The 26,618-nt window shown below is 43.7% G+C and overlaps 2 protein-coding genes across 4 annotated transcripts in view; one reads left to right on the top strand and one right to left on the bottom strand.

Moving 5' to 3' along the window:
* LOC308335568 (acetylcholine receptor subunit delta-like) overlaps positions 1-26,618 on the bottom strand; it is a 301,797-nt gene that overhangs the window by 94,047 nt on the left and 181,132 nt on the right. The gene's annotated exons all lie outside the window — the stretch shown is intronic.
* arhgap36 (Rho GTPase activating protein 36) overlaps positions 1-26,618 on the top strand; it is a 94,516-nt gene that overhangs the window by 44,441 nt on the left and 23,457 nt on the right. For all 3 annotated transcript variants that reach the window (XM_080792636.1, XM_080792635.1, XM_080792637.1), the window contains exon 2: positions 16,561-16,717. In XM_080792636.1, the coding sequence (XP_080648762.1) occupies positions 16,561-16,717 (157 nt within the window). The remainder of the gene's footprint in view (positions 1-16,560; positions 16,718-26,618) is intronic.

Genomic DNA, 26,618 nt, shown 5'->3' with positions numbered 1-26,618 from the left:
CACCCATCTGTCTGTGTCCCTATACGTACAGTATACGTTACTGTATATAACACACCTCTTGATGTTTTGTACTCTTATACCCGACGAAGACCCACAAGGGTCGAAACGTTGTACCAATAAAAACAAATTTCCCGGGAGCAGAGAAACGGTGTGCGTCCGGACGTCCCTTCCTTTTCGTCGTACGTACTGTATATATATATCTTTGACCAGCACCTGTATAGAATTTCTGGAGATGTGCGTGTGCTTCCTGTTGGATCCCTATATATCGCTTGTATTTGCCCATATATGGAGATTTCTGTCTCTGTCTCTCCGTGTCCCCTTTTATTCCTATATATATGGAGTTCTGTGTCCGGCATGGCCAAATAATATGGAGTGTTGTGATGTCAGAACAGGCCAGCTCCATCCATGTATGGAGATATATGGGGTTTGAACAGGTCCAGACTCCAGAGAAACCGTCTTTTGTGCTGGTTCCGGACAACCGGCTATCCGACGGACCCGACGCCACGGGCACTGACCATAGAGTATTAAAAGGATAGAGACTAAACTAGCGCGAAGCTCCGCCCCCTCCGCTATTCATGTCAGTGGAAGTTGCTCAGTGGCGTTTTGAAGCACCCGGAAGGCTGCCGGAAGTACCGTCTTTTCGCTGATTCAGCATTTCACTTCCGCATTTGGACACCAAATTTTGGTGTCCAAATGCGGAAGTGCACCCAGAGTGCACCTGGGCTTTACATTGGGCGCTCGGTTGCACGGGGTTTCCTCGTCAAGAATCAACGGTCCGCCTGCAGTCCTTCCTCTTACCACTAGGGCCCAGCGCTTCAACATTGGAGTGCATAGCTGGCCCCTTGGCACTGACTGCACTCCCCGTAGGGGTGTGGAACGTGTCTGTCGAATTTGGCGCGCTACGAGCTTGTAGGTCTGCTGGATGTAGAAGACATTTTTAGAATCTGATCTCAGGTCAGAATGGGAAAACTGTCAGGATGTAGAAGACATTTCTAGAATCTGATCTCGGGTCAGAATGGGTTAAAATACATCTTGTAGAATCGGGCCACAGTCACACGTGTTGGTTTTGATGGCCTCGGCATCCGTTGGCTACACAACATCACTTCTGAACGCAGATGTGTGACTATATACGTTTAGAGACGTCCACTCTGGTCTTCGTCATGGTCACCTGCTGGTCTCGGTGAACCATAAAGCATAATATCCCTTTTATAAATGAATAATAAGACCAACACGCATGCACGCACGCACACACACAGACACACACGCGCTTTGTGAAATCTGTGCGCAGGTGAAGATATCAGTGTAGTCACCTCTGACGTCTGTTTGACGTAAGAATGAACACTCTGAATTAGCGCCAGGTTCGCCTCACTGCTACCGTGTGTGTGCGCGTGCATGCCTTATATTCCTTACTCCTAAATCTAACTCATCCTCCAGTGTGTGTGTGTGTGTGTGTGTGTGTGTGTGTGAGAGAGAGAGAGACTGTGTGTGTGCGTCTGTATGCGTTCATGCAGCGTGAGTGAAGGAGACAGTTTCCTGGCCAGATTGGAGGTTTGAATCCAGGCCACCAGGGGAATGATGATGGTTTGTTGATGATTAGTATTAGTAGTCCAAAAGGTCCAGCAGTGTAGCAGTGGATTAGCCTCATGGGATCTCGTGAGTTTTCTGACAACAAGAGAAATGCACAACGTTCCACCTTAGGCAGCCATGTTGGCCGGAAAATCAAATGAGGGGGGAAGTGTGGATAGGTGGATTAGAAACGCACGCACACAGACACGCACGCAGACACGCACACACGCATGTGTTTGTGTTACTGTACCTGTGAGGACAACAATTTAGATTTAACCCATGAGGCCGATTTCTATAATTCAGTAATTCTCAAACATTCGGGGTTGAAAACTGTATAAGCCTATTATAACTCCACAAATTGTTTTTTTTAAAGATAAAACCACCATTTTTGTCTTGTGTGAGTACCTGCGGGGAAATAGTCCCCACAAGGCATGTCACTCAAATTCTATTATACTAGATTCACAAAGCAAATTTTCTGTGATGACTAGCATGTGTGTGTGTGTGTGTGTGTGTGTGTGTGTGTGTGTGTGTGTGTGTGTGTGTGTGTGTGTGTGTGTGTGTGTGTGTGTGTGTGTGTGTGTGTGCATCACACACACATTGGAGAGGGCAAGAAACAGAAACGAAAGACTTGAGGGCAAATCGATTCTCTGCTCAACCTGACCTGTGCAAATTGTGCTCTTTAAGTAGCACTATTAATCTCTGTGTAATAGTTTTCTGGAATTCGACGAAAGGCCCGGGGGCTGCTTTATACGCACGGAGAGCACACACACACACATGTGTGTATACATTTAGACATATAGGATATCTCCCTGGAGACGGAAAGATATGGCAGATGCTGAGAGACAAAGGAGAGGGAGAGAGAGAGAGAGAGGCAGGGGGGCATCTGTTAGCTATCAGTGCATTTCTTCATGAGTAACCATAATCACATCACTCACCATGGCACAGAGAGAGAGACACACACACACACACGCACGCGCGCGCGCGCACACACACACACACACACACACACACACACACACACACACACACACGCACGCGCACACTTTTTTTTTTTACTCTCTTCAGTATTTACAATTCTCAATACTTTTTTACTCCGCTACAGCTCAGAGGAACGTACTGTATTGTACTTCATTAAATGAAAAAGTAACTTTTTTTTTTTTTTTTAAGATTTTGATTATTATTACAAACACACTAACCACTTTATGTGTATATTTTGTCCATTTAAAAACAAAAGCTCAGAAGCCGAACATGTAAAATAGGACATTCTACACAACGAGTACACTTTTACTTTTCACACTTTAAGTATGTTCTGATGCAATGTATATACCAGGCAACTACGTTGCATTGTATTGATACTTTTACTTAAGTAAAACACGTAAGACTTCCATCACTGCACACGCATGCACGCACGCACGCACACGCGCACGCACATGGATACACACATTGCCGTTTAGAAATAAAACGTATATATACACATACGTACAGGCGCACGTGCGCGCACAGAATATGGGAATTTCTCCTGCCAAACATTTGTCATGCATCGTTATATATTCAATGTCCTGTACTACCACTTAAACCCTGCCTGCAGTATATACTGTAGCTGTGTATAATGTACTATATACTTAGTTGACCGTAGTCCCCAAGGCTGTATTCTTGTTTTTCATCAAATCTCTTCTTTTACCAATAATAGTCTACCGCACGCTGTCTCTACGAGCTCACAGTGAGCTTGTAGATCGCCTATTTTTAAGAGCAATAACTCATAAAACATGTTTTTTTTTTTTAAATCGACGTTGTTGTATATCGAAACAACTTTGTGCATCCGAGCGAACGACACATTTTAATCTACTTGTATATTTATGGGACCTGAGGCTCGATTCCACACGCCTTCTAAATAAGTTGTTCTTACACTTTCAATATTTCAAAAAAAAAATAGTTTAAAACTTACCGAGATGCTTTCTTGGGTTTTTAAACGAGTTAACCACAGATATACAGTATAAGTAAGTACATTTTAGGAGATTTTTGGGGACATAATATTTCTTGAAATTTGGGGTACATTTAGGAAAATGTGCTTCGCATACAGCTATAGCTATACTAGTCTCCCGGTTGAATACACTGCACGTTCCACCGATGTTTACTGTGTGAGAGTATGTAACATCGTTTCACGTGTGTGTGCGTGTGTGTGCGTGCGTGCGTCCTTTGCCCTTGTCTTCCTGTGTGGTTTCTCTTCATGTGTTGTGAATTGTCTCAGTTCCGGTATACTGACCGGTAACCTACTAACCTTCAGACAGGGAAGATGGAGGGAGAGAGAGAATAGGGCGGTGAGGAGAGAGAGAGAGAGAGAATAGGGCGGTTTGGATATAGGGTCACATCCATCAGTGTTGTAGCCAACTTGTCGAGGTGTCAGTTATGATTTCTTTCAGGTTGGGAGAAGTGCAGTGTTGATTGTGTCGACTAGAACTAAGAACGAAAAATGGTCGTCGGCTACCTTTTTTTCAACCCATTTTGACCTGGGAACGATTCTATAAAATGTCTTCTAAATCCTGACAGTTTTCTGAAAAAAGCCATGTTTCTATATGTCTTTTTTCGGAAAAACCCTACTTTTTGAGTTAGGCCCAGAGGTGGGCTGCATTCTTTCCCCCGGGGGGGGGGGCATAATGACTTTAACCCATTTAGGCCTGACGTCGAAATAATTTAAAAAAAGTCTTCTGAAAGAATATATTCAAAGATTTGTGCCGCATTTTCACGACTTTTCAAAAATAGCAGACCTACAAGGTCATAGCGCGCCACTCGGTGGCGCGCTATGAGCTTGTAGATCTGCTATTTTTCAATAGCTAAAGCATAACATGATGCTAACACCAAAAGGGGTTCATAAAAGCTAAAGCTATGATGACAAAAACTAAGTCAAGACTAAACATACTGACAATTTTCAAGTCAACCGAAACTAAACTAAAAACTAAAATGTTTCGGATTACTAAAAATAAGACAAAAAAAAATGTTTTTATTCAAAAACGAAATTGCCGTAAAACTCAACACTGCAGGTTTTCCTGCGTGCACAGTTCATTTGACTTATACGTCGGAGAGTATAAACTGCGAGTGACACGCCTGCCAAGTGGGGTCGACCACGCACTTCCTACCTATTGATTGATGTCCAAAATGTTCACCCATGGTGAACTTGCACGCACACTTAAAATGTGTCTAAAGCACCGTGACTCAAACCCCCCCCCCCCCCCCCCCCCCCCTATAGTTTTCAAATAATTGATGTTCAGTAAAAAAAAAAAAAAAGAAGAAAAGCCCTGAGATGTAGTGGAGTAGAAGTAAAAGTATTGAAAATTGGAAATACTCCAGTATTAAGCCAAGTAAAAGTACCTCAAAATTGTACTCAAGTATAGTACCCGAGTAAACTTTTTGGAATCTACTTCATAATGTGCGCGTGTGTCTTACTGTATAGACCTGTACTTATACTTGTATTTATATAGGCCACAGATAAGGCTTGGCTCAAGACTCGATGAGCTGTCGTCATTTGTTTTATCATCCGTTGTTTTATCCTCTTGTTTTATCATCTGTTGTGTAGAGTAGACACAGTTGATGGGATTAATGCTTATCTGGTGTCCTTAGTTACTTTCTAACATGTGTTTTTCTCTATCTATACGTGACCTCTTACCTCATTGTCCGTCTGTTGACTATAGAGGGTATGCTTTTAAAGGTATATTCAGAGATTTCACTTAATTCAAATATCACTTATTTCTTTGTTTTGTTGTGATTAATCCTCTCTACTATAGAGTGTGCTGACCATATAAGGAGTTCCTCCCTGTCCCCAAGTTAACCCCTGGGGGTCAAAAAACCTTGGGTTTCGTTTTTGACTCTCTATCCTGATTGGACGAAGGCTTAGGTCCCACAGCCAAAAACGAAACCTAAGGTTTTTTGAGTGAAATCACTTACTCTACCTTTAAGCATGCTTAAAGTGAATGGCACGTCGAGTGGCAAAGCAACAGGCAAAGTGAGTTTAACATTGTTTAACGTTGTTTAATGCAATCATATTGGACTTTTCTGTTTGGCATGTATGGGCCTGTCAAGGCCAGAAAGTAGTTTTTTTGCCACTCAGTAGGCGTTCCTGCGCAACTTCCTGGGTTTGATGATGATGTCACGCGCTTACGGCGTTCATGCCACCCCCTAATCTGATCTTTTATACTCTGTAACTCACTAGATTAAAAAAAACACAACTTAAATTGTAATTGATGAAGTCATTCTAAACTATTGCAATTCAGTATAATCTATGACATTTCCACCAACTGACACTCAGAGAAAGATTGAGGTTATTATATTAAACTGGACTACATGTTGTCTCAGTAAGACAGCTCTCCCCCCTATCCACAAGGAGGAGCAGTGCACCAAAGAATTATGGGAATTGTAGTCCAGGAAGGTAGTGAGACCAGTTTCCATGACATCAGAGACAACAGGCTCACTGCTACAATCTAAAATATCTAAAACCACATATTACACACATAAATACCCCCAGGAAAGTGATCTAAAGCTTCAAAACGTCATTAACATATATTTTTTTGCAAAAAGGGTGAAGTGTCCCTTTAACATCCGGTTATACTGTATACCGTCTCGGACGTCTCGTCATTGCACGCACGTTTTTGAACGAAACATGTGACAAATTCATCGTCTATAATGTACCGGGTATACACTTTTTAATCACATAACTCACACATGGGCAAACATACCGGAAACCGGCCCCTTTTGAGCATCTCAATCTCAATCTGGTCCTCAGAGTCCTCAAAGAAAAACAAAATGACCCCGCAAAAGAAATCGACGTCTTAAAAAGGCAGCTTTATGTTAATGGTCTTTAGGGAAATTAATTTAACCCGACTCCAATTAGTTATTAATTATGTATGTACCATTTGAGTCTGCATTCCATATAGTGTTGATAATGTAACAGTGTAACAGTCTGCCATGGGTCACTATTGTAAATTAGTCTGTCGTGTCTTATCAAATTCATTCATGTTTTAACCATATAGCCTGTAACAAATTTCACCACAGTGTGTTTCAAGTTTCAATTCAATAAGTCCCTTCACTTTAGCTATTGAAAAATAGCAGATCTACAAGCTCATAGCGCGCCACCGAAGTGGCGCGCTACGAGCTTGTAGGTCTGCTATTTTTGAAAGAATCGTGAAAATTGCGGCACAAATCTTTGAATATATATTCTTTCAGAAGACTTATTTTTTTATTATTTCGACGTCAGGCCCTAAATGGGTTATAAAGTCATTTATGGCCCCCTGGGGGGAGAAAAAAAATGCTGCCCACCACCCCCTGGGCCTATAACTCAAAAAGTAGGGTTTCTCCATGAAAAAAGAGCAAGATTATTGTAATAGAGTGTCTTCTAGGTGAAAGATCATGCCACTGATTGAGAACATTATTTCCACCTGTGCTGATTAGCCAGATCCCCTGCAGCCTGTTGTAGCCTCTGAGTGTGCTGTCGTGTGTGTTCAGTTCTGCTTTGAGAGTCACCAAGTAAAGACCTGTGTTTGAATGCTCTCCAAGTGTGTTTATTTAGAGTCCCCTGAATATTACAATTATTATTACTTTGTGTGCGCGTCCGGCGCCCGCCTAGGCAACCGCCTATACTCTGCCTGATGATGGCTGGGCCGGCGCTGCGCTGCAACCACCTCTCAGAGCTCAGAGACATCACGCTTATATCACACCTCTCGGATCAAAAGGTGTGACACGTCCATCCATGTGTGACGCGATTATCCCCCGCAGATCAAAGCACAGCGTTGTCACATGACGGCACACTATTAATGGGTGACTCGATTATACTCGCATTTCTCGGGGCGCATTTCTGTGGGAGTATGACCTCCCACCACCTTCGAACCTGAGGCTGTGTCCTGATACTTAACCCATTAAGACCCTGCTGAGGCTCGTTCTATACAGAATGTCTGTTAAACCAGTTTTCTGGAGAGAAGAAAGAAAAAAAGCGGTGGTTGTAAAAAACCTTTTCATGTCAAGGAAAATTACGATGATGTATTTGGCCGCTGACCCCCCCCCCCCCCCCCTAACTCAAAATATGTTGTTCCAGTCGCAACGTGCTTTGTGTCTGTGAGAGAAATAGAGGAATGGAAGCGCTTTGCAGGGATCTGTTAGTGGCTCTTATTTGTTGATACTGTCATGGTACGCTCCTCTGACCTTTGTCTGTGTTTGTGTTCTGTACCTTATTTTGTAGTAGTGTTCTGTGATTTCCTGTCTGCCTTGTTTTCTGTCTCCTGCCTTAATTGTCTCACCTCCCTGTATTAGTGTAACCCACAGCCACCTGTGTCCTGTTGCCCGTTAGCCTATCCCAGTGTTGATTGTGTGTTTCAGTTCACCTGTGTGTATAGTTAGCCTTGTCTATTTATATGCCACAGTGTCTTCAGTTCCTTGTCAGTTCGTCGTCGTGAATGATGTGGTCAGTTCCTTGTGTTTCCCTAGTTAGTTATTCCAAGTCCTATATGTCCTAGTTACGTATTTCCAAGTTGTTTCACGTAAGCGTTAAAACCACTCCTCTGCCTGGTTCATTCTGCACCCGAGTCCTACACCTCCAGAACCACATCGTGACAGATACCGGTAAAACCATAATAGACAAAAAGTATATCCTTCCTCCAAGTTGTACTGCTTGTCAAAGTGTACGTTGCAGACTTGAAAAGAAAAAGAGTCCAAGGCACTCCGTCTTTGGTGAAAAATCATATAGTTTATTTGATGATGAGCAAGGCAAATAAATAACAAGACCTACGCGTTTCGACCAAAAGGTCTTCGTCAGGGTCTATCTGCTTTGTGTGTGTGTGTGTGCGCGCTGAGTGGGTGTGTGTCATGACTCATGGTTATACATTCACACAGAATGTGAACATTTCACAGTGATAAGGCAACATGCTTTTATTTTTCTCCAAACAAGGTCGACCTTTCACCGAGGACAAAAGCATCAACCTGTATGAATGAGACATCAATGAATACAGTAGATGAATCACTAATATTCCGTGTTTTATTTCCTTCATTCGTCACACTGAAGACCTTAAGGCAGAGAGAGAGAGAGAGAGAGAGACCAAGTGGACGAAAAACGCTGAAATACTAATGCCATCTGTTTCAAAAGTTTATCCCAAGCTAAACTCATGTACAGTATGTGTATATATATATATATATATACCTGACGGCAAACGGACAATTCTTATGTTCTTGAAGCTATTTTCCTAGTACGTTGCAACATTTCTTCATTCGTTTTTTTAGGTAGTCGTACATGTATACAATAAGTACAGTTGTTATTTTGGATCGTCCGTTTTGTTCCACTTTTGCTTTCGCAATGTACAGTAAATGTTGTCACGCCCAACGAAGCCCCCCTTTGAATTGAAATTAAATTTAGACCAACCGTGGCAGACAGAATTGGCTATTCTAAAACACAGTATGCCTTTAATTTACATTACAATTCACATCTACTCATTCTATACTGTATAGTAAATGTAATTTCCCAGGCTTGGGAACATATCATCAGAGGACACAGCCTGTCATCAGACGTCGAGCACAGAGCGCAGCGGTCAGCGCATTTTTAGCGTTCTGTTTCCATATAGGATGTTTGTCTAGTCGGGGTTTTGTGGAAAGGCCACAGTCATTTAATGCAATCACACTATGTAGCACTGTGTTGGCTAACGTCTAATCTAGTGTGAAGACAGAGGAAATCACACACAACGCAGTCACACGCACGCACGCGCGCACACGCACGCAAACTACGGTTGTGATTTCACTTGTAGTGTTTGCGCTTATTCTCGGTTAACCGTAGCATGAGGTCATGTTCATTCTAATCGCCGTGGAAGTGCACATCACAAACGCACGCACGCACACACACACACACACACACATACACACACACACACACACACCTCAAATGCAGCAACTTCATCACGAAGCCCCGACAAAGCCAACCGCCTCGTTATACGGACAGTATAGTCTTGCGAGGCTGAACAGTATCCGCGGGGGGGGAAATGTTTTCACATGCCCGTTGCGTGAGGTTTTCCTATATAGCTGTCTCCTTTATCAGCCAAGAAGGGTTTCAGAGCAAAGCCCGTTCGTTTATCTTTAAGTGTCAACTTAAGCCATTAATTCGAATAGTGATAGTGTTTTCAACTGGGATTTATAATATAAATCCCAGTCCGACCTACATATTATGTATGGGTCGGATAAATCCGCCGTGGATAACGTTTTCGCATTAATAACGGCCTGCCGCCCTGCGGTTGAAAAGTCAAGGTTGAAAACAAAGGCAGCGTGTGTGTGTGTGTGTGTGTGTGTGTGTGTGTGTGTGTGTGTGTGTGTGTGCGCGCGCACACACGCACGCCGTATTACAACTAAGCACCTCCATGACTCAACGTGTTAAATCCAGTCTGAGAATTGCCAAGTGTGACTTAAAACAAACGGAGCCAGAGCAGCACAGTGTTTCACTTATACAACAAACAAGCGGAACAGATTCCGAGAAAAATAAACTTTTTTTTTGCTGATGGGTTCCCAGATTTCCAGCGCAATAATCGGCACAATAACAAGCACAATATCCCTCTCCTTAACCCTCTCTCTCTCTCTCTCTCCCTCTCTATGGCCACACACTCTCTCTCTCACTCTCACTCTCACTCTCTCTCTCTCTCTCTCTCTCTCTCTCTCTCTCTCTCTCTCTCTCTCTCTCGCTGATCAAGCTCTGCTCTGATGTCACCAGCCCAGGCACGCCGACACATAGGCACACACTCACAGTTTCGACGTTGTATACCTATCCTGTTTTCCAATCATTTTAGATTATTTATACGAGTTGTTTTCATCAATCATTCCCCAAAACGGAGGGTGATTTACTTTTGTGTATACACGGATAAAAATGCATGCACATGCGCACGCGTGCACACACACACACACACACACACACACACACACACACACACACACACACACACACACACACACACACACACACACACACACATGGAAACCTTTAAAGTAGGAACTGTTCTGAATTAGTAGCTGTGTTGCAATGTTCTCCAGGCTTAATCTTTGAACTTACTTAATGCTTCCAGTTTTTCAAACGAGCACACACACACACACACACACACACACTCTCACACACACACACACACACACACACACACACACACACACACACACACACACACACACACACAGGCTACATGCATGAACACACACATACTACTTGTGCGTGCATGCATGCACGGAATACACACAGAGATGCACGTGCGCGCACATACACACGTCTACTACAGTGATATTACCGGCATATACCCAGGCTCACGAACGAACGCACACACACACATATGCGCACAGCCGCACACGCACACACACACACACACACACACACACACGCACGCATGTACGCACAAACACACATTCCTCCGTGAATGGTTGCAGGGGTTGCTGTTATTGGACCTCCAGTGTTTTGATGTTGACCTGAGGTCTCCTCCTTCCAGTCTATCAATAGTCTCTCTCTCTCTCTCTCTCTCTCTCTCTCTCTCTCTCTCTCTCTCTCTCTCTCTCTCTCTCTCAATAATCACACCATAATCCTCTCTCTCTCTCCACCCTCTTTCATTATTCTATTCATAAATTCAAAGTCTGTTTCTTTTCTCCTTCTCATTTCCACCGTTCATTACATTCCTCACTTCATCCCTCCATCTTGTGTGTGTGTAGGTTTAATCTGCCCGGCGACTCAACCAGGAACCATTAAGACGACAGCAGACATAAAACAATGCCCTCGGCCTGCCGTACCCATAAAACACCACATTGTCCTCAAGTAAGACGCGCGAACTCGGGAAGCGAACGCAGCTCGTAAATTTTTAAGATATATTTTTTAAGTTACTTTTTTTTTAGTGTGTGTATGTGTGCGTGAGTGTGTGTTTTTGTACGTTTTCTTAAAAAAAAAAATGTTTTACGTTTTTTTTTAAAGTTTCTTTGTACGTTTTTTCTTTTTAAGTTTTTGTGTGTGTGCAAGTGCGTGTGTGTTTTTTGTGTGTGATACAGCTGCGCCCTCTGGTGGCGGGCGGGTGGTGTTACAGCGTGACACACACACACACACAGACATGTTCTGCTAGGTCTCATAGTTAGTGCTCATTGCGTTCGCAATAATTATGTCAAGGCTGAGCAGTTTACAGTGTGTCTGTTAATGTGGGCTGTCTTCATTTGTTTTACGTCCTGCCCAATATAGCTCATCCCAAGTTGCACTATAGGGGTAGGCAACCTTAGAGGCACGGGTGCCAACATTGGCACAGGGGAGCAGTGTTGATTTTCAGCTAATTTCACTTCTTAAACACTTCTTAAACACTTAAGAAGTGACACGGTCGAGGCAGATGGCCGCCCACCCTAGAGTCGGGTTCTGCCTGACGTTCCTTCCTAAAGGGGAGTTTTCCGTTACTATTGTCGCAATATTGCTTGCTCTGGGTGGATCTTTGTTGGTTCTAAAGTGTCTTGAGACAACTTGTTGTGATTTGACACTATAATAAAATTGAATTGAATTGAATTTAAATTTTAGTTAACCCATTTAGGCCTGACATCGAAAATTTAAAAAAAATGAATGAATAAATCAGCAAAACCCACGTTTCTATGTCAGTCGTTCTCAAAGATTTTCATGTCAAGGACCCCCAAAGATATATGTAATTGGCTGCCGACCCCCATCTGAAAATATGTTGTTCCAGGTACCCCCCAGAAGCAAAGATTTGAGTTATATTGAAAGAATATAAATATTCAAAGATTTGCGCCACATTTTCACGATTTTTCCCAAAAATAGCAGACCTACAAGTTCACAGCACTCTATGAGCTTGTAGATCTGCTATTTTTCAATAGCTAAAGTATAACATAATGCTTAAAACACCTAAAGGGATTCCCAACCCAAAATGGGTTAAAGTGGAAATTATTTGATTTATTAATTTTTTGATTCATGAAACACTTTTGAAATGTATTGGAATTCAATGAATTGATGAAAAGTTAAAGTTTTATTTCCTTTTTTTTAGGGGAACTATCCCCTCCTATATTGAGCTATTAGTGCAGATTTTCGTCTTACACAAACATTTAATTCTCATCTGAAAAATCGAAGAACGACTGACATAGAAACATAGCTTTTTCAGAAAACTGGATGTAGAAGACATTTTTAGAATCTGATCTCAGGTCAGAATGGGTTAATGGAAGACACAAATAGGGGGATATTTACTCACGACCCATTCAAATTGGTCCGCGACCCAAACATGGGTCCCGACCCACTGTTTGGGAAACAGTGATCTAGAAGGGGGTCTGTCCGTCCGTCCGTCCGGTGCTAATCGGAAACAAACCACTGGACCGATCAGTACCACATGTTGCGCTGCCAGTATATAGGCCAAGGAAATAAGTCCCTGTATTTCATTTCACGTATACCATATACGTTTCATATTTCTCGCTTCTTCTTCTTTTTTTTTTACTTTAATTCTATAATAATAATGGATGTCGACGTCGGTCGATGGAGGCTGACAGAAACCTTGCCCAAATACGGAGATGACGTAATGCAGCCACCATAGACCGGTCCGATATACAGCCACAAGAAGGCCAAGATCCACATGGAAGTCTTGGCATAATTAGACCCCGTCTTGTTTTACTTTTGTGTACATTTCTGGTGTGTGTGTGCGCGTGAGTGTGTGAGTGTGTGAGTGCGTGTGTGCGTGTGTGCGTGCGTGCGCGCGTTTGTGCGCTTTTACAGTGTGTGTGTTTGTAACGAGTAATGGAGAACAGCATGTGCTCATGTCACACAGTACAGTTTGTTATGTAGTCGAGTCACTCTTGCGTCGACGATCGGAACACTTTGTCCCGTCAGGAAACAACGCTATACTAGGTGTCAGTTTAAGACAATTAAGAGTGTTCTAAAACGGCTCTTCGGCGTTAAAGAAAATGTTTTTTGGGTATTTGACATTTTCAACGATACTCTCTTATCCCGGACCTGGAGGTTTGAACGGTTGGAGGTTGTAAATTCTCTATATTAAGCATACTTAACTTAATGAAGGCAGTTGGATGAATGGTACATTTACTTCGTGGCAGTAGCCATCCCATTGTTTTACATTCTCCAGTCCATTCCTCTGATAGCGCGACAGCGTTTATATGACTCCGTTGTCACTCTAAGGGCCGATTCATACTCCTATTTTACCGCTATTTCGGCACTGTAGTGCCGAAATGGTTTCGGCTCGTCAGAAATTTTCAGTAGCACCGAAGAGCCGACTTTAGGACGGTACCCGCCCTCCCCCCCGAACCTCAAATGACGTCAAATTGTAGGCTCTACAGCGCCGAACCGACTTTTATTCGGCTCAAAAATAGGAGTATAAATCGGCCCTATAACTCTCAGGGAGTTTGCGAAGCAATGGCATGACAGAAAAGGCTTTATTTTCAACCACTTTAAGCCCTTGTTTTGTACTTTGTCGCACGAGGGCGTCACGCGATGTGGCGAGCCGTTGTCGTATCAGCCGTTTCACCTGGCTTATATACATACTCACTTTTTCGTGGCTTGTTCGGTGTCCTTATACGCTTTCACCGACAACGACAACCTATACCTCAAACCCAAACCCTAACCTGACCATAACCGCAGTGCACGCGCATGTTCGCCACCCACGGACATGCGCCCGCTTGTTCACTTGAGCAACAACCTATATTCTACTGTCAGCCCGCCGTATATAGATGATGATGTCATTGGGTTGGCCTTGCTCAATGGCGGTGGTTTGACAGGGGACATTATGGGGGGGGGGGGGATTGTCTCTGGGGGTGTTTCTCAATCACTGCCCCTGCTCAGTCAGAGCTTCCCGGTCGTGGTGAGATCACGGCATCCTTTTGCTTCCAGTCACTTGGCCTCATCATCATGCGTGACCATGACCTCTGGCAGTCCCTCTGAGCCCGAACCGCCTCCACCACCAGCACAAATACATTACATATACAGTATCAGGGTTCATTTAACCCATTCTGACCTGAGATCAGATTCTAAAAACGTCTGTTTGAAAATGACAGTTTTCTGAAAAGGCTATGTTTCTATGTACATTTTTCAAAAATAGCAGACCCACCGTGCGCTATGAGCTTGTAGATCTGCTATTTTTAAATAGTTAAAGCATAACACCAAAACGGGTTCCCGTCCATAAGAGTCAGATGCCCGGGAATTATGAATTATGTCGCTCTGGATTAAGAGCGTCTGCTAAATGCCTAAATTGTAAATTGTATGAGTCGGATGCCGGATCGTCTCAATTTTGGAGAGTCCCATATAGACGCAAATTGGAAACGATTTTTTTTTAATGCTCCGCGTGTAGATCTGCCGTTGGTTTTATTTAGTTTGGAAATGATCCAGCGAGAATGACATGCTCAAAAGTATATAGGGACGTAAAGTGCCTATACTGTGGTGAATAAATATTGGGACACTTTGGCTGCATTAAATATACTGATACCGATGTTGTATAATATTTAAAAAAGAGTCAAATAATGACTGATATATCGGCCCGGGCTCTACAGTATATTATTTTGAACAGTGGTTAACAGTGTGGACACACACACACACACAAAGACACACACACACACACACACACTCTCTTTGAGAACCAACGCTGTATAGAACAATGACGTTGGGCAGGAACCTCAACCCTTATGTGACCCACACCACATCTCTCTCCCGGGGCTGGTGGATTCTTTCACATGGTTTTGGCCACGATGCGCTGATTATTATTATTTGCTGTTCAACCGAAATATGACAGCTATACAGGCATCATCTTCTTCTTTGGGAAGAGAGGAGAAGTTCAAAAGCAATGTGAGGCCGACGACGACCGCAATCTCAAGCCTGCTCCGTTTTGGTTTCCACTAGTCGACGCATGACGTGGCGTGTGGCCTCGCAGTCAGATCGCAGTCACTTGTATGTCCTGTTTTTCGTAAAGGAGGAACCTTTTGCTTCTGACATGACACGGGTCTGGTTCTGTTGGACGAGCGGTGTCCCTTTTAAGAGTCCGACCAAAGCATCGGTATAATCAGTGGGACTAGGACTCTGCGAATTGATTGCGTCCATAGATCTCGCGTCAGTCAGGCTCTACTGTACTTTATATTCCCAAACCACTCAGTTTTGCGACCCCCATAAATAATCATATTTGAACTGAGGAGGACCCCCCCCCCCCCCCACCCTGCCAAGCACCTGGAATTGTAGGCATTATTTATTCAGTTCCACAGATAAATAATATTGTGAAAATATATCAGATTTGTAGATCCCGCTATTTCCACAATGTTTGCCTCTTTCTCGTGCAATATTTGACAATTTGGCCAGAAAGTCATTCAGTTGCCACTTTAGAAATGTGCAGTTGCCCTCAAGGGCACCCCAGTGTGTATATACATACACTTACAGTACGTTGGTTTGTTTACCGTTGAGTGAGAGAACAATGTTTCACATTAATCCATTTTGGACCGGGAACCCCTTTTGGTGCATCATGTTATGCCCCCCCAAAGTCATATCACACCCACAGTCTGAGTGTCACTGATGTAGACAGAGTCGAACCCAAGTGCAGAGTAACAACAAAACACGAATAGAAGTTAAGTTTTTAATAAAGAATAAGGCAGATCTTACACTGAGTCGTAGGCAGGAATCAGGCAATTGCTAAAAATGACAAAGTAGTCAAAACAGGAATCCACAGACAAGCAACCATGACATCAAGCTATATGAACTGACAATGAGAGTTTGTGAAGAGTCCACTTTTATAGGAGCAGGTTGATTGGCAAAGTGTTCACAGGTGGGCTGACGAGGGAGTCGAAGACAGGTGTGTAAATGGGACTGCAGCGTGGTGGAAATGAATGTGGGAGTGGCCACGGTGGAGTCACCACAGACTGAGGGGGAGAGAGAGAATGTGACACTGAGAACTAACTGCTCTTATACATCTCCCTCTCTCTTCTCTTCTCTTCTCTTCTCTTCTCTTCTCTTCTCTTCTCTTCTCTTCTCTTCTCTCTCCGGTGTCGCAGGGCGACCACACGTGGGCCACCATGTTGGGTCAGAGCGTGCGGCTGCAGCCCGTTCCCATCCAGAGCCTGTCTGAGCTGGAGCGCGCCCGGCTGCAGGAGGTGGCCTGTTACCACCTGGAGGACCGCGAGCTGGACGTCAAGATCAGGATACCCAAAGGTACGTCGCGTCAGTGTGTACCCTGTTGTTGTTGTTCCCCATCGTTGTTCCTCATAAAAACCACCTTATAGAGACTCTGCCTGGACTCCCTACTTTGGCATTAACCCATTTTGAGATCAGATTCTAAAAATGTCTTCTACAGTTTTCATTCGGACCCGAGATCAGATTCTAAACCCACAAGCTCTAAGACCTACAAGCTCGTAGCGCGCCACCGAGTGGCGCGCTACGAGCTTGTAGATCTGCTTTTTTTCAATAGCTAAAGCATAACATGATGCTAACACCAAAAGGGGCCCCCGCCCCAAAATGGGTTAAAGGAGTAGTTCACCCCCCCCAAAAAAAAGACTTGTTTTCTGTCGATTATACACACCCCATCGAATTCATGGGAGATTTAATTTTTGTTTTCGTCACATTCCGTTGAGTCGGTAGGAGACTCAACTGACCAGTTGAGTCTCCTAATGGAAATTACTGGCTCAACATTTTAAGAAAATTGAAAGAAATTCCAAATGTTTTGGAAATGTATTGTTTTGGTTGGAAAAGTGAGACTTTCAACAAGCTAAACACAAATACCCATCATGACTGGAGTTGTTATGACAGTTTGTGTCTTTCCAATACCACATCATTTATCAGACGATGGTATTCTCTCTAAGGTCGTCCTCAGACGAGCCCTTCGTCTTCATGGCATTTATATTTATTCCTAGATCCGTGGTTCTCAAACGATTTAACCCATTCTGACCTGAGATCAGATTCATACGAGGTTTCCACTGGACACACACTGGTCTGATGTACCCATTCTGACCTGAGATCAGATTCTAAAAATGTCAGTCGCTCTTCGATTTTTCAAAAAATAGTAGACCTACAAGCTCGTAGGCTCGTAGCTCGTAGGCACTCGGTGGCGCGCTATGAGCTTGTAGATCTGCTATTTTTCAATAGCTAAAGCATAACATGATGCTAACACCAAAAGGGGTTCCCGTTCAGAATGGGTTAAATTACACACTGGTATCGGATTCGGTATACTCTGTGCCGACCAATACGCTAAGTTATGGGTTATCGGAAATATATCGGGAAGGAAAATCCGCTAAACCTCTAATCATGAATTCCTTTTGATTCCTTTCCAATGCAATGGCAACATCGCTAAAAGTTTTCTTTCACACTCGCAGTGAAATTGATCAGTTGAACGAGGTGTCCTAAGACGTTGACAGACATTGAGTCACATTACAGCACTTGGAATGCATTAAATTATACAATACATGCTTTTATGAAGAAGATCAAATAATAGATCATATATTAGATCCTTCGTTTACATATCTTTTCAGTATTCACTTCAAACTGATATTAATATGCCGGTCAGGGTGAATAATTATACGTTCAACTGGCAGAATGTGTTCGCTTTCATGGCTACGGTTTGGAACTTGAATGCCGGAGTGGTGCTGAATGTTTGAATGTCTTAATTCCCCCGTGTGGGATTTTTGTGTTATTATTAGACTCTCTGGGGCACTCGGAGAACAGTTGTTGGTTTTTGTCGTCTCGGGGTTTTTTTTACATGTCAAGATGTTTGTCCTGGCTTATAACGCGAAGAGACAAGAATAGCACGCCAACAGCGGCCACATCACTTCTCGACAAGCCTTTATTAATAAATACCAGCATTTTTGGTTTGATATGAGGACATTTGGTTATAATGAAGGAGGAGCTCGATCAGTGTTTTAGCAAAATGCTCTATTTCTCGTGTTGAGAAAACAATTTTTTCCATTTCCATCAACGTCCAAGCTGGACTCCTATTTATGTTGATTACACCAAGGGGGAAAACGTCTGTATAATCCCTATGGGTGAAATGTTGTCAAAGGGAATTCTATATCTCATCTTTCTTGTACTGGAGAAACATGCCTCTTCTGTTGCTGGTGCTCGTTTACGTGTCAAAGCATGACACGTGTTGCTTTTTCTCCCCGTTCCACTGAACTCTTCACTGAAAGTACGTGTAGACAGACAGTATATGTGTAGGATTTCTTTAGCAATAAACTATAAAGCTCTCAACACCCCTGAGCTACCAGAGGTGGGTGGGTGGGTGGTGTGTGTGTGTGTGTGTGTGTGGGTGTGTGTGTGTGTGTGTGTGTGTGTGTGTGTGTGTGTGTGTGTGTGTGTGTGTGTGTGTGTGTGTGTGTGTGTGTGTGTGTGTGTGTGTGTGTGTGTGTGTGTGTGTGTGCGTGTGCGTGTGCGTGCGCGTGTTTCTCTATATGTGCAGGGGCGTGCTGTAGAACTGGTCAGAACTGGTCTCATGCCAACGTGTCAGAATTTCATTTGATGTTTATCCAAATACTAATTTGGAGTAAGACAGAAATGTCGCTATGATGACATTGTCAAAGGCATGGATCATCAATAGGTACACACACGGACAATTGTGTCTGTGGCAGGACTTTAGACCAGAGGACGATTCTACAAAATGTTTTAAAAAATAGAATTTCTAAGAAACTCAACCTTTTTCATGTGAAGGACCCCCAGAATTATCTGTATTTGGCCTCTGACCCCCATCTGAAAATATGTTGTTCCATGCAGGGACCCTCCAGAAACAAGGTTTTGAGTTTTAAAAAAAACGTTCGCTCTGAAAGAATATATATTCAAAGATTTGCGCCACATTCTCACGGTTTTTCAAAAATAGCAGACCTACAAGCTCAATAGCTAAAGTATAACATAATGCTTCAAACACCAAGAATGAGTTAATTGGCCTCGTCCGGCAAGAGTTCTCAAACGTTTGGGGCTATAGCTCTTTATGTTGTTCAGGGCAAAAAAAAACATAGTTTGACAAAAACGTCCATGCTGGCTCGTGATGGACATTTTTGTCAACGTGTGGACCACTCTTTGTGGTCAGTCTGGAAACCAGCAGTTTTGACATTAAACTAAGCATATAACCCCAAACCCTCTACCCTAACGTTAAACTAACCCTCACCCAAACCCTGACCGTATAACCACACCAACAGTGCCGATAACCCTAAGCAACAGAGCCATGTGTAACCTGAAGCTGCATGTTTAGCTCACAGCACGTCACGAAAGCTGTGTTTACGAAGACCACAACTGAGCCATTTCACCAAGAATTCACCCATCATGCTGTGTTCACGAAAGCTGTGTTCACGAAGACACGACATGAAAGGCAACATGAAAACTGACACCTGACTGACACCCAACACAGACAAATTTTCAACACATGAAAATAACTAGAAAGATAAGATAAGATAATAAAGTGTGGTTGCCATAATCACTAACATAGGACCCTTCCAGTAATTTTGCTAGCCAATTAGAATGTCACGTCACCCCTGTGATCATGTGTAAGTTAAAACAAAAAATGCAACAAACATGTGATTCAAATTTAAGATGGTTTGGACATCCTGTGCGACGATTACGGCCGAACGATAATACCGCCTATCAAAATTCAGCTGAAGCCTTGAATTAATCATTTTTGGACGCATTCCTAAAAAGCCCATAAATTGATGACCCTCGGAGTCTCCGGAGACGTGGGTATAGGAGCCTCAAAGAGTTACTCAAAAACAGTCTCCTACTGAAAATAAATCCATGAATTCCTGGGTTCGCGTTCTGTCTAATTGATAGAAAATAAGTATTCTTTTCTGTGAACTACGGTACTCCCTTAACAAAGGCACACCGAGATCAAAAGATCCAATCCATGAGCATCCCTTATGCTGGACAATATAATTTAGCAGGTATTTGGGAACTAAGCCATTTAGGACAAGGGTTTTCAACAGGGGGTCCCGGGAAACCCGAGGGGGTTCCCAGAGTTACTAAATTTTGCCAACTTGTGTGATGGGATCTTTTTTTCCAACATATTTTGAGATGGGGGATACATACACATACACATTTTGAGGGTCCTTGACATGAAACAGTTTGAGAACCACTGACATAGAAACATACGTTTTTCAGAAAACTGTTTGTGACCAGATTTGACTGAGAGACTGCCATCGCGCAAATTCCAGCTTTTCACTCATTCTTTTCAAAAATGAGTTTATAGCACAGGCAGACTATTCACATACATACTAGAGCATGTCTGAAACAAATTTCAGAGCTGAAATCGACATGTAAATATGAAATAAATGCCAAAACATGTAGCTATAGGTGTAACGTTAGAGACCACAGAAGTGAACCTTTCAAGCCTGTTTTCTCAACTCTCTGTTTTCTGTAAGACATTACTCTATGTATGCCATATCTCCAAAAACTGGTGGGTCAAACAGAACAACCAATATGTCAATTTGAAGCTATGATTCACTGCTTTCATATGACATGAAAAAAACGAAAATTAAAAAAGAAAAAAACCAATGGCAGTCCCTCAGTCAAATTGAGTCACATTTGTAGAATCGGCCCTCAGGAGGTATTAATTAATTAATCAATATTAGATATTCTGTGTTTAACCGGACAGGAGGATATATAGGGTGTTTCATGGGTAAGTGAGAATCATCGTCGACCTGACCCATTTCGGCTGCGGTGGTTTGGTAACGGGAACAAATTATTATACTCTGGGGGAGAGACATCGGATTATATGTTCCTGTATCAGGGCTAAACTATAGCGTATGATGCTAGTCCCCTCAATCCCCTCTGCACGGCCACGCTAATGCCGCCGCAATAATGTCCCCAGGAGCAAATATCTTTGAGAGGGGGGGGCGCCACGCCAGCCCCCTCCATTGCTTGGGCTTTTGAAATCACGGCATATGGCAGCCAAGTCTATGGACTTTTCAATGTTTGTTTAGAGCACTTGTAACAAAAATCGATTAATGATTTTTAATGTTTGTTTATGGTACTGACGTTCCATAATATGTTGATCCTTCCCCATCCATCCTTCCTCTTCGATGTCTTCCCTTTTGACCGATACCTGTCCATTCAAACTCTAGACGGGGCCGCTGCCCCAAAGTTATTAATGGCACTCGCGAACAGGCCCAAAAATGATGGCCCCGGCCCTAACCTGGGCCCTCATCAAACCCTGTACACTCAAGACACTGCCCCCCGCTGCCACCCTTATAGATCTCCAGCTATATATGGACCTGTTCTGACATTTCCATATCAACATATGGACCTCATCAAACCCTGTACACTCAAGACACGCTCCTTATATGGCCAGTACAGAATCAATTCCATATGTTGATCTGCCCCCTGCATGCCAAAGCGCCAGCGCTCACCCAGCAGTCTGCTGTCACCCAGGCGTCTTGCTGGCACAATGACAAACTGCGTTCGTCTCGTGACGTGAATGTAGTGGCAGTGAATCTGCATTGTGAATGAAAGTGACTCTGCCACACGTGTGCAGGCTTCTAAAAGTCAAAATGATGCTTCAGCTTCTAAAAGTCAAAATGATGCTTCAACAGTCTCCCCCCCACATAACACGAGTGTGATTTTGTTTAGGAAGAAGGAATTGTGGCATCGGAGCTGCCAATTACAGCAAATTAAACATAAGACACTGCCGTTTCTTTTCTTTTTTGTTGTTGTTGTATGTCACAAATCATTGTCGGTGCAGAATGTGGTCTCTCGGTATTGAAACGAGCCATTTCATTAGAGAGATAAACCCTGAACCCGTTGGATCTCTGACTGTGGGACAAAGACCTGAGTTGGAACTGTGGGAATATCCCTTCAACTTTCCTCCCCTGGGGTCTCTCTCTCTCTCTCTCTTTCTTTCTCTCTCTTTCTTTCTCTCTCTCTCTCTCTCTCTCTCTCTCTCTCTCTCTCTCTCTCTCTCTCTCTCTCTCTCTCTCTCTCTCTCTCTCTCTCTCTCTCTCTCTCTCTCTCTCTCTCTCTCTCTCTCTCTCTCTCTCTCTCTCTCTCTCTCTCTCTTCCCTTCTGTTTTATAAGTGTCTGTCTATGGTCTCTCTCTCTGACTGTTTTCTGTTCTGCTTCTGTTCTGTTTAAGCAGAACTCTCTATCTCTCCTCTCTCTCAGTGGTTCCCAAACTTTTAGCTCAACGACCCAAAAGATCTGTCTGTCTGTCTGTCTGTCTGTCTGTCTGTCTGTCTGTCTGTCTGTCTGTCTGTCTGTCTGTCTGTCTGTCTGTCTGTCTGTCTGTCTGTCTGTCTTCTATGTCCATTCCTCTCCCTAGGAGGTTAGGTTGTCCATAGCTGTGACCCAGCAGGAATCCTAACAGAGAGACGCTTAAGCTTGTTTTCATTAGGCATACGCTCTTTGTGTGTGTGTGTGTGTGTGTGTGTGTGTGTGTGTGTGTGTGTGTGTGTATGTGTGTGGGCTCTTGGCATGGCATGGTGGGTGAATTCTTGGTGAAATGGCTCCGTTGTGGTGAGTCACGCTTTGCTCTTATTTGGTGCGTCTCGAGGTTCATGCTCATGCTGCTTTCACCTCCGTCCCGCTGTCTGTCTATCTGTCTGTCTGTCTGTCTGTCTGTCTGTCTGTCTGTCTGTCTGTCTGCCTGCCTGTCTGTCTGTCTATGCCTGCCCGAGCTTCTCTTTCACTTCGTTTTGTCTGTCGATCTTAATCCATTAAGACCCGAGACCGATTCTACCAAATAATGCCTTCTAAGTCAGTGGTGGTTCTCAATATATATATATTATTTTTTTTTTCGTGCCAAGGAAGGACACCCAAAATGATATGTATTTGTCCGCGGACCTCCCACCGCCCTCTGTAAATGTTTACAGAGAAGATTTATTGTGCTAAAGTATCGCACTCAGATCGCACCGCCAGCACATAGACATGAGCTTCTAGTACTGTACAGTATATTTACACACCATGTACAGTACATGGATGCACTTCACGTTTTGTATAACGGCTTCCATTCATTGTTGAGTACGTAAATGTTGTATTTGAAACTGAAGGGTGATCAAATAAACTAAAAGTAAAAGTAAAACCAAGCACTCACCAGCTTCGAATCAGCGGTGGTGAGACATTATAGAGCTCTAGGGGGAGTGTGTGATGTGCAGGGTCACGTTCCCTGCAAATAAACTTTAATTTCCTGTAGCCATGGGAGTTTGACAACACACGCACGCACGCACGTATAGACTACTCAGTGACCCAGTGCACCTCTCTCTCTCTCTCTCTCTCTCTTTGAACATGAATTTCACATTAGATTCCCCGCAATCTCCTCTCCTCTCTTCGGGGAGAGAGAGAGAGAGAGAGAGAGCAGAATTCCCAGCATTCCCCTTGGCTATGGTGTTCCAAGCATTCCGGATATCAGGCTAGATCTGGGAAGCGGGCGCCAAGCATTCCTTCCTCCTACAGTATATAAGACCGGAGGAGAGAAGAGCGCTGACCTCGGATTAGCCCGATGCTAAAACACACGTCTTCGCCTATAAGCCCCGACATACACAGGAGTTAACCCATTTTGGGCGGGGACCCCTTTTTGGTGTTAGCATTGTGTTATGCTTTAGCTATTGAAAAATAGCAGATCTACAAGCTCATAGCGCGCCACCGAGTGGCGCGCTACGAGCTTGTAGGTCTGCTATTTTTGAAAAATAGAAGAGCGACTGACATAGAAGACATTTTTAGAATCTGATCTCAGGTCAGAATGAAAACCGTCAGGATGTAGAAGACATTTTTAGAATCTGATCTCAGGTCAGAATGGGTTAAACATCGTGAAACGGCGGGCTTGACTCGCCACACACACACATGCACCCACTCAGTTGTTGCTTTCAGCAAAGCCTCGTTTTTGAGTGGCGCTATCATCTCCTATATATATTCAGCTGTTTGTGTCGATTTTCGTCTTACACAAACATTCAATTCCCATTGACAACGAAGGGGAAACGTACGTCATATACTGTATGTAGACGAGCAAATCGGCTAAATCCATTGAATTCAGTTGTTCTTGAGATGATGTATGATGATAAGAGCGCCCCTCACTTACAGTAGGCCTATGCATCGTATACAGTGTGTTAGCACATGTGCTAGTTTTCAACCCCTTTTCGTCCACTCTCGCGAGTGCACATATTGTTGTCATATTATTGTCAATCACAAGAGCACAACAGAAAAGTAAAACACCAACTAAAACTAAGAACGAGGAACACTATAGAAAACATATAACACATGTCACGGACCGTGACACATATACACATATCTGCTTGCTTTTGTATGGAATAGCGCGTCTTGTCACATGTTACACAACTGCCTGAACCGCAGGCACGCACGCACGCACACACACACACACACACACACACACGCACGCACACTGTCCTGTGGCTGTGTGCAGAGGTGCAGTCATTAACTTGCAGGGTTATTCAAACAAACAAAGGCTTTTTGTTGCTGTGAGCTATTCTTGTATACGATCTCTCTGAACCGCACAGACATAAACACATATAATAAGGACCGTTTCGGTTGGCTGCTGGGTGGGGGGGGGGGGGGGCTATAAGAAGGAAGAGTGTGTGTGTGTGTGTGTGTGTGTGTGTGTGTGTGTGTGTGTGTGTGTGTGTGTGTGTGTGTGTGTGAGTGTGTGAGTGTGTGTGCGAGATAGAATCGGACAATTATAAGTTAATTTGAGCTCAAAGGTGATAGGAACTTTGTTGTTTGCTATTTGGTACTCTGTGTGTGTGTGTGTGTGTGTGTGTGTGAGAGAGTGTGAGATAGAATCGGACAATTATAAGTTAATTTGAGCTCAAAGGGGTGATAGGAATTAGGAACTTTGTTGTTTGCTATTTGGAACTGTGTGTGTGTGTGTGTGTGTGTGTGTGTGTGTGGGGGGGGGTGTGTGTGTGTGTGCGTGTGCGTGCGTGTGTGTGCGCGCGCGAGAGAAAGAGAAACGCGGTTGAACGTATACACTGTAGCGTGACTCATATTCATATGGATATAGATTTCAGAAAGTGTATATTGATCATTACTGTACCGTACAGTATATGTTGTGCAACTGAATTGACGTCAGCGGCAGCACAGTATATACTTGTTCTGAATGCAGGGAATGAAGCAGTCTCACCGTTCTCATCATTACAGACACGGAGGATGACACAGACCCACACACAGCGTCGTCATCATGTCTTTATCTGGAAACCTTTTCCACTGACGTGTACGTGTCTCGCTCGGTGTCTCTTTATCGGCTCTCGTTAAAAGACAAGGCTGTGCATGAATCACACTGCAGAATAGAAATCCTTACAGTGTATATGGCTTGTTTTGATTTAATTAACATTGACTGCCATTGACGCATGTTGTGTGTGTGTGTGTGTGTGTGTGTGTGTGTATAGATACGTCATTTCAATCCAACACACAGAACCGCTGTTGACGTGTGTGTGTGTGTGTGTGTGTGTGTGTGTGTGTGTGTGTGTGTGTGTGTAGGCTACTCTACGTCATGTGGTGTTTTCAGTGGTTGACGATAGAGGGGGGTCTCTCTCTGCTCTTCCTTCCGTTTTGTTTTTCTTGTTTTTCTTATCCTTTATTTACCCAGGGTAGTAGTATAGCTGAGCACAAGTGCCCATTTTCAGCAACGCCCTGCACATAGAAACACACACATTAAAACCTGGGAGCTGACCAGTATACAGCCACACAGTCTTATACTGTTGGCCACTATACGCAGCTCCAGGGGGAGCAGTTGGGGGTTCGGTGCCTTGCTCAAGGGCTTGATTGACACCCCCAGGGAGGGTTCATCTTTTATTCTTTTATCACTTTTCTTTCTAAGTGGTTGCAAACCACTTCCTTAAGTGAGTATGTGTGTGTGCAGGTCCCTGCCTGGCTGGCTGGGTACGTATGTGTGATCACGAAAACAGAAAACAGAATGGTCTGTCATTTCTCAACCGTTTCGGACGCGGGGCGGCTCGCCGGAATCGGGCCGGCACCCTTGGTGCGTTCCCCCCCCCCCCCCCCCGGGGACCCCCACACGGAGTTGCACCACTTACTTCACACGGGTGTGAGTTTTATATCACTTATCACAAAGACATAATGATGCTGTGGACTGGTCATCCTGTGTCTGTAATGAGATGGGGGGGGGGGGGGGGGT

The sequence above is a fragment of the Protomyctophum bolini genome (genome assembly GCF_963924005.1).
Source record: "Protomyctophum bolini genome assembly, chromosome: 20".
Taxonomy (NCBI): Eukaryota; Metazoa; Chordata; class Actinopteri; order Myctophiformes; family Myctophidae; genus Protomyctophum; species Protomyctophum bolini.
The sequence above is the reverse complement of the archived record's forward strand: the minus strand, read 5'-3'. Positions and strand labels throughout refer to the sequence as shown.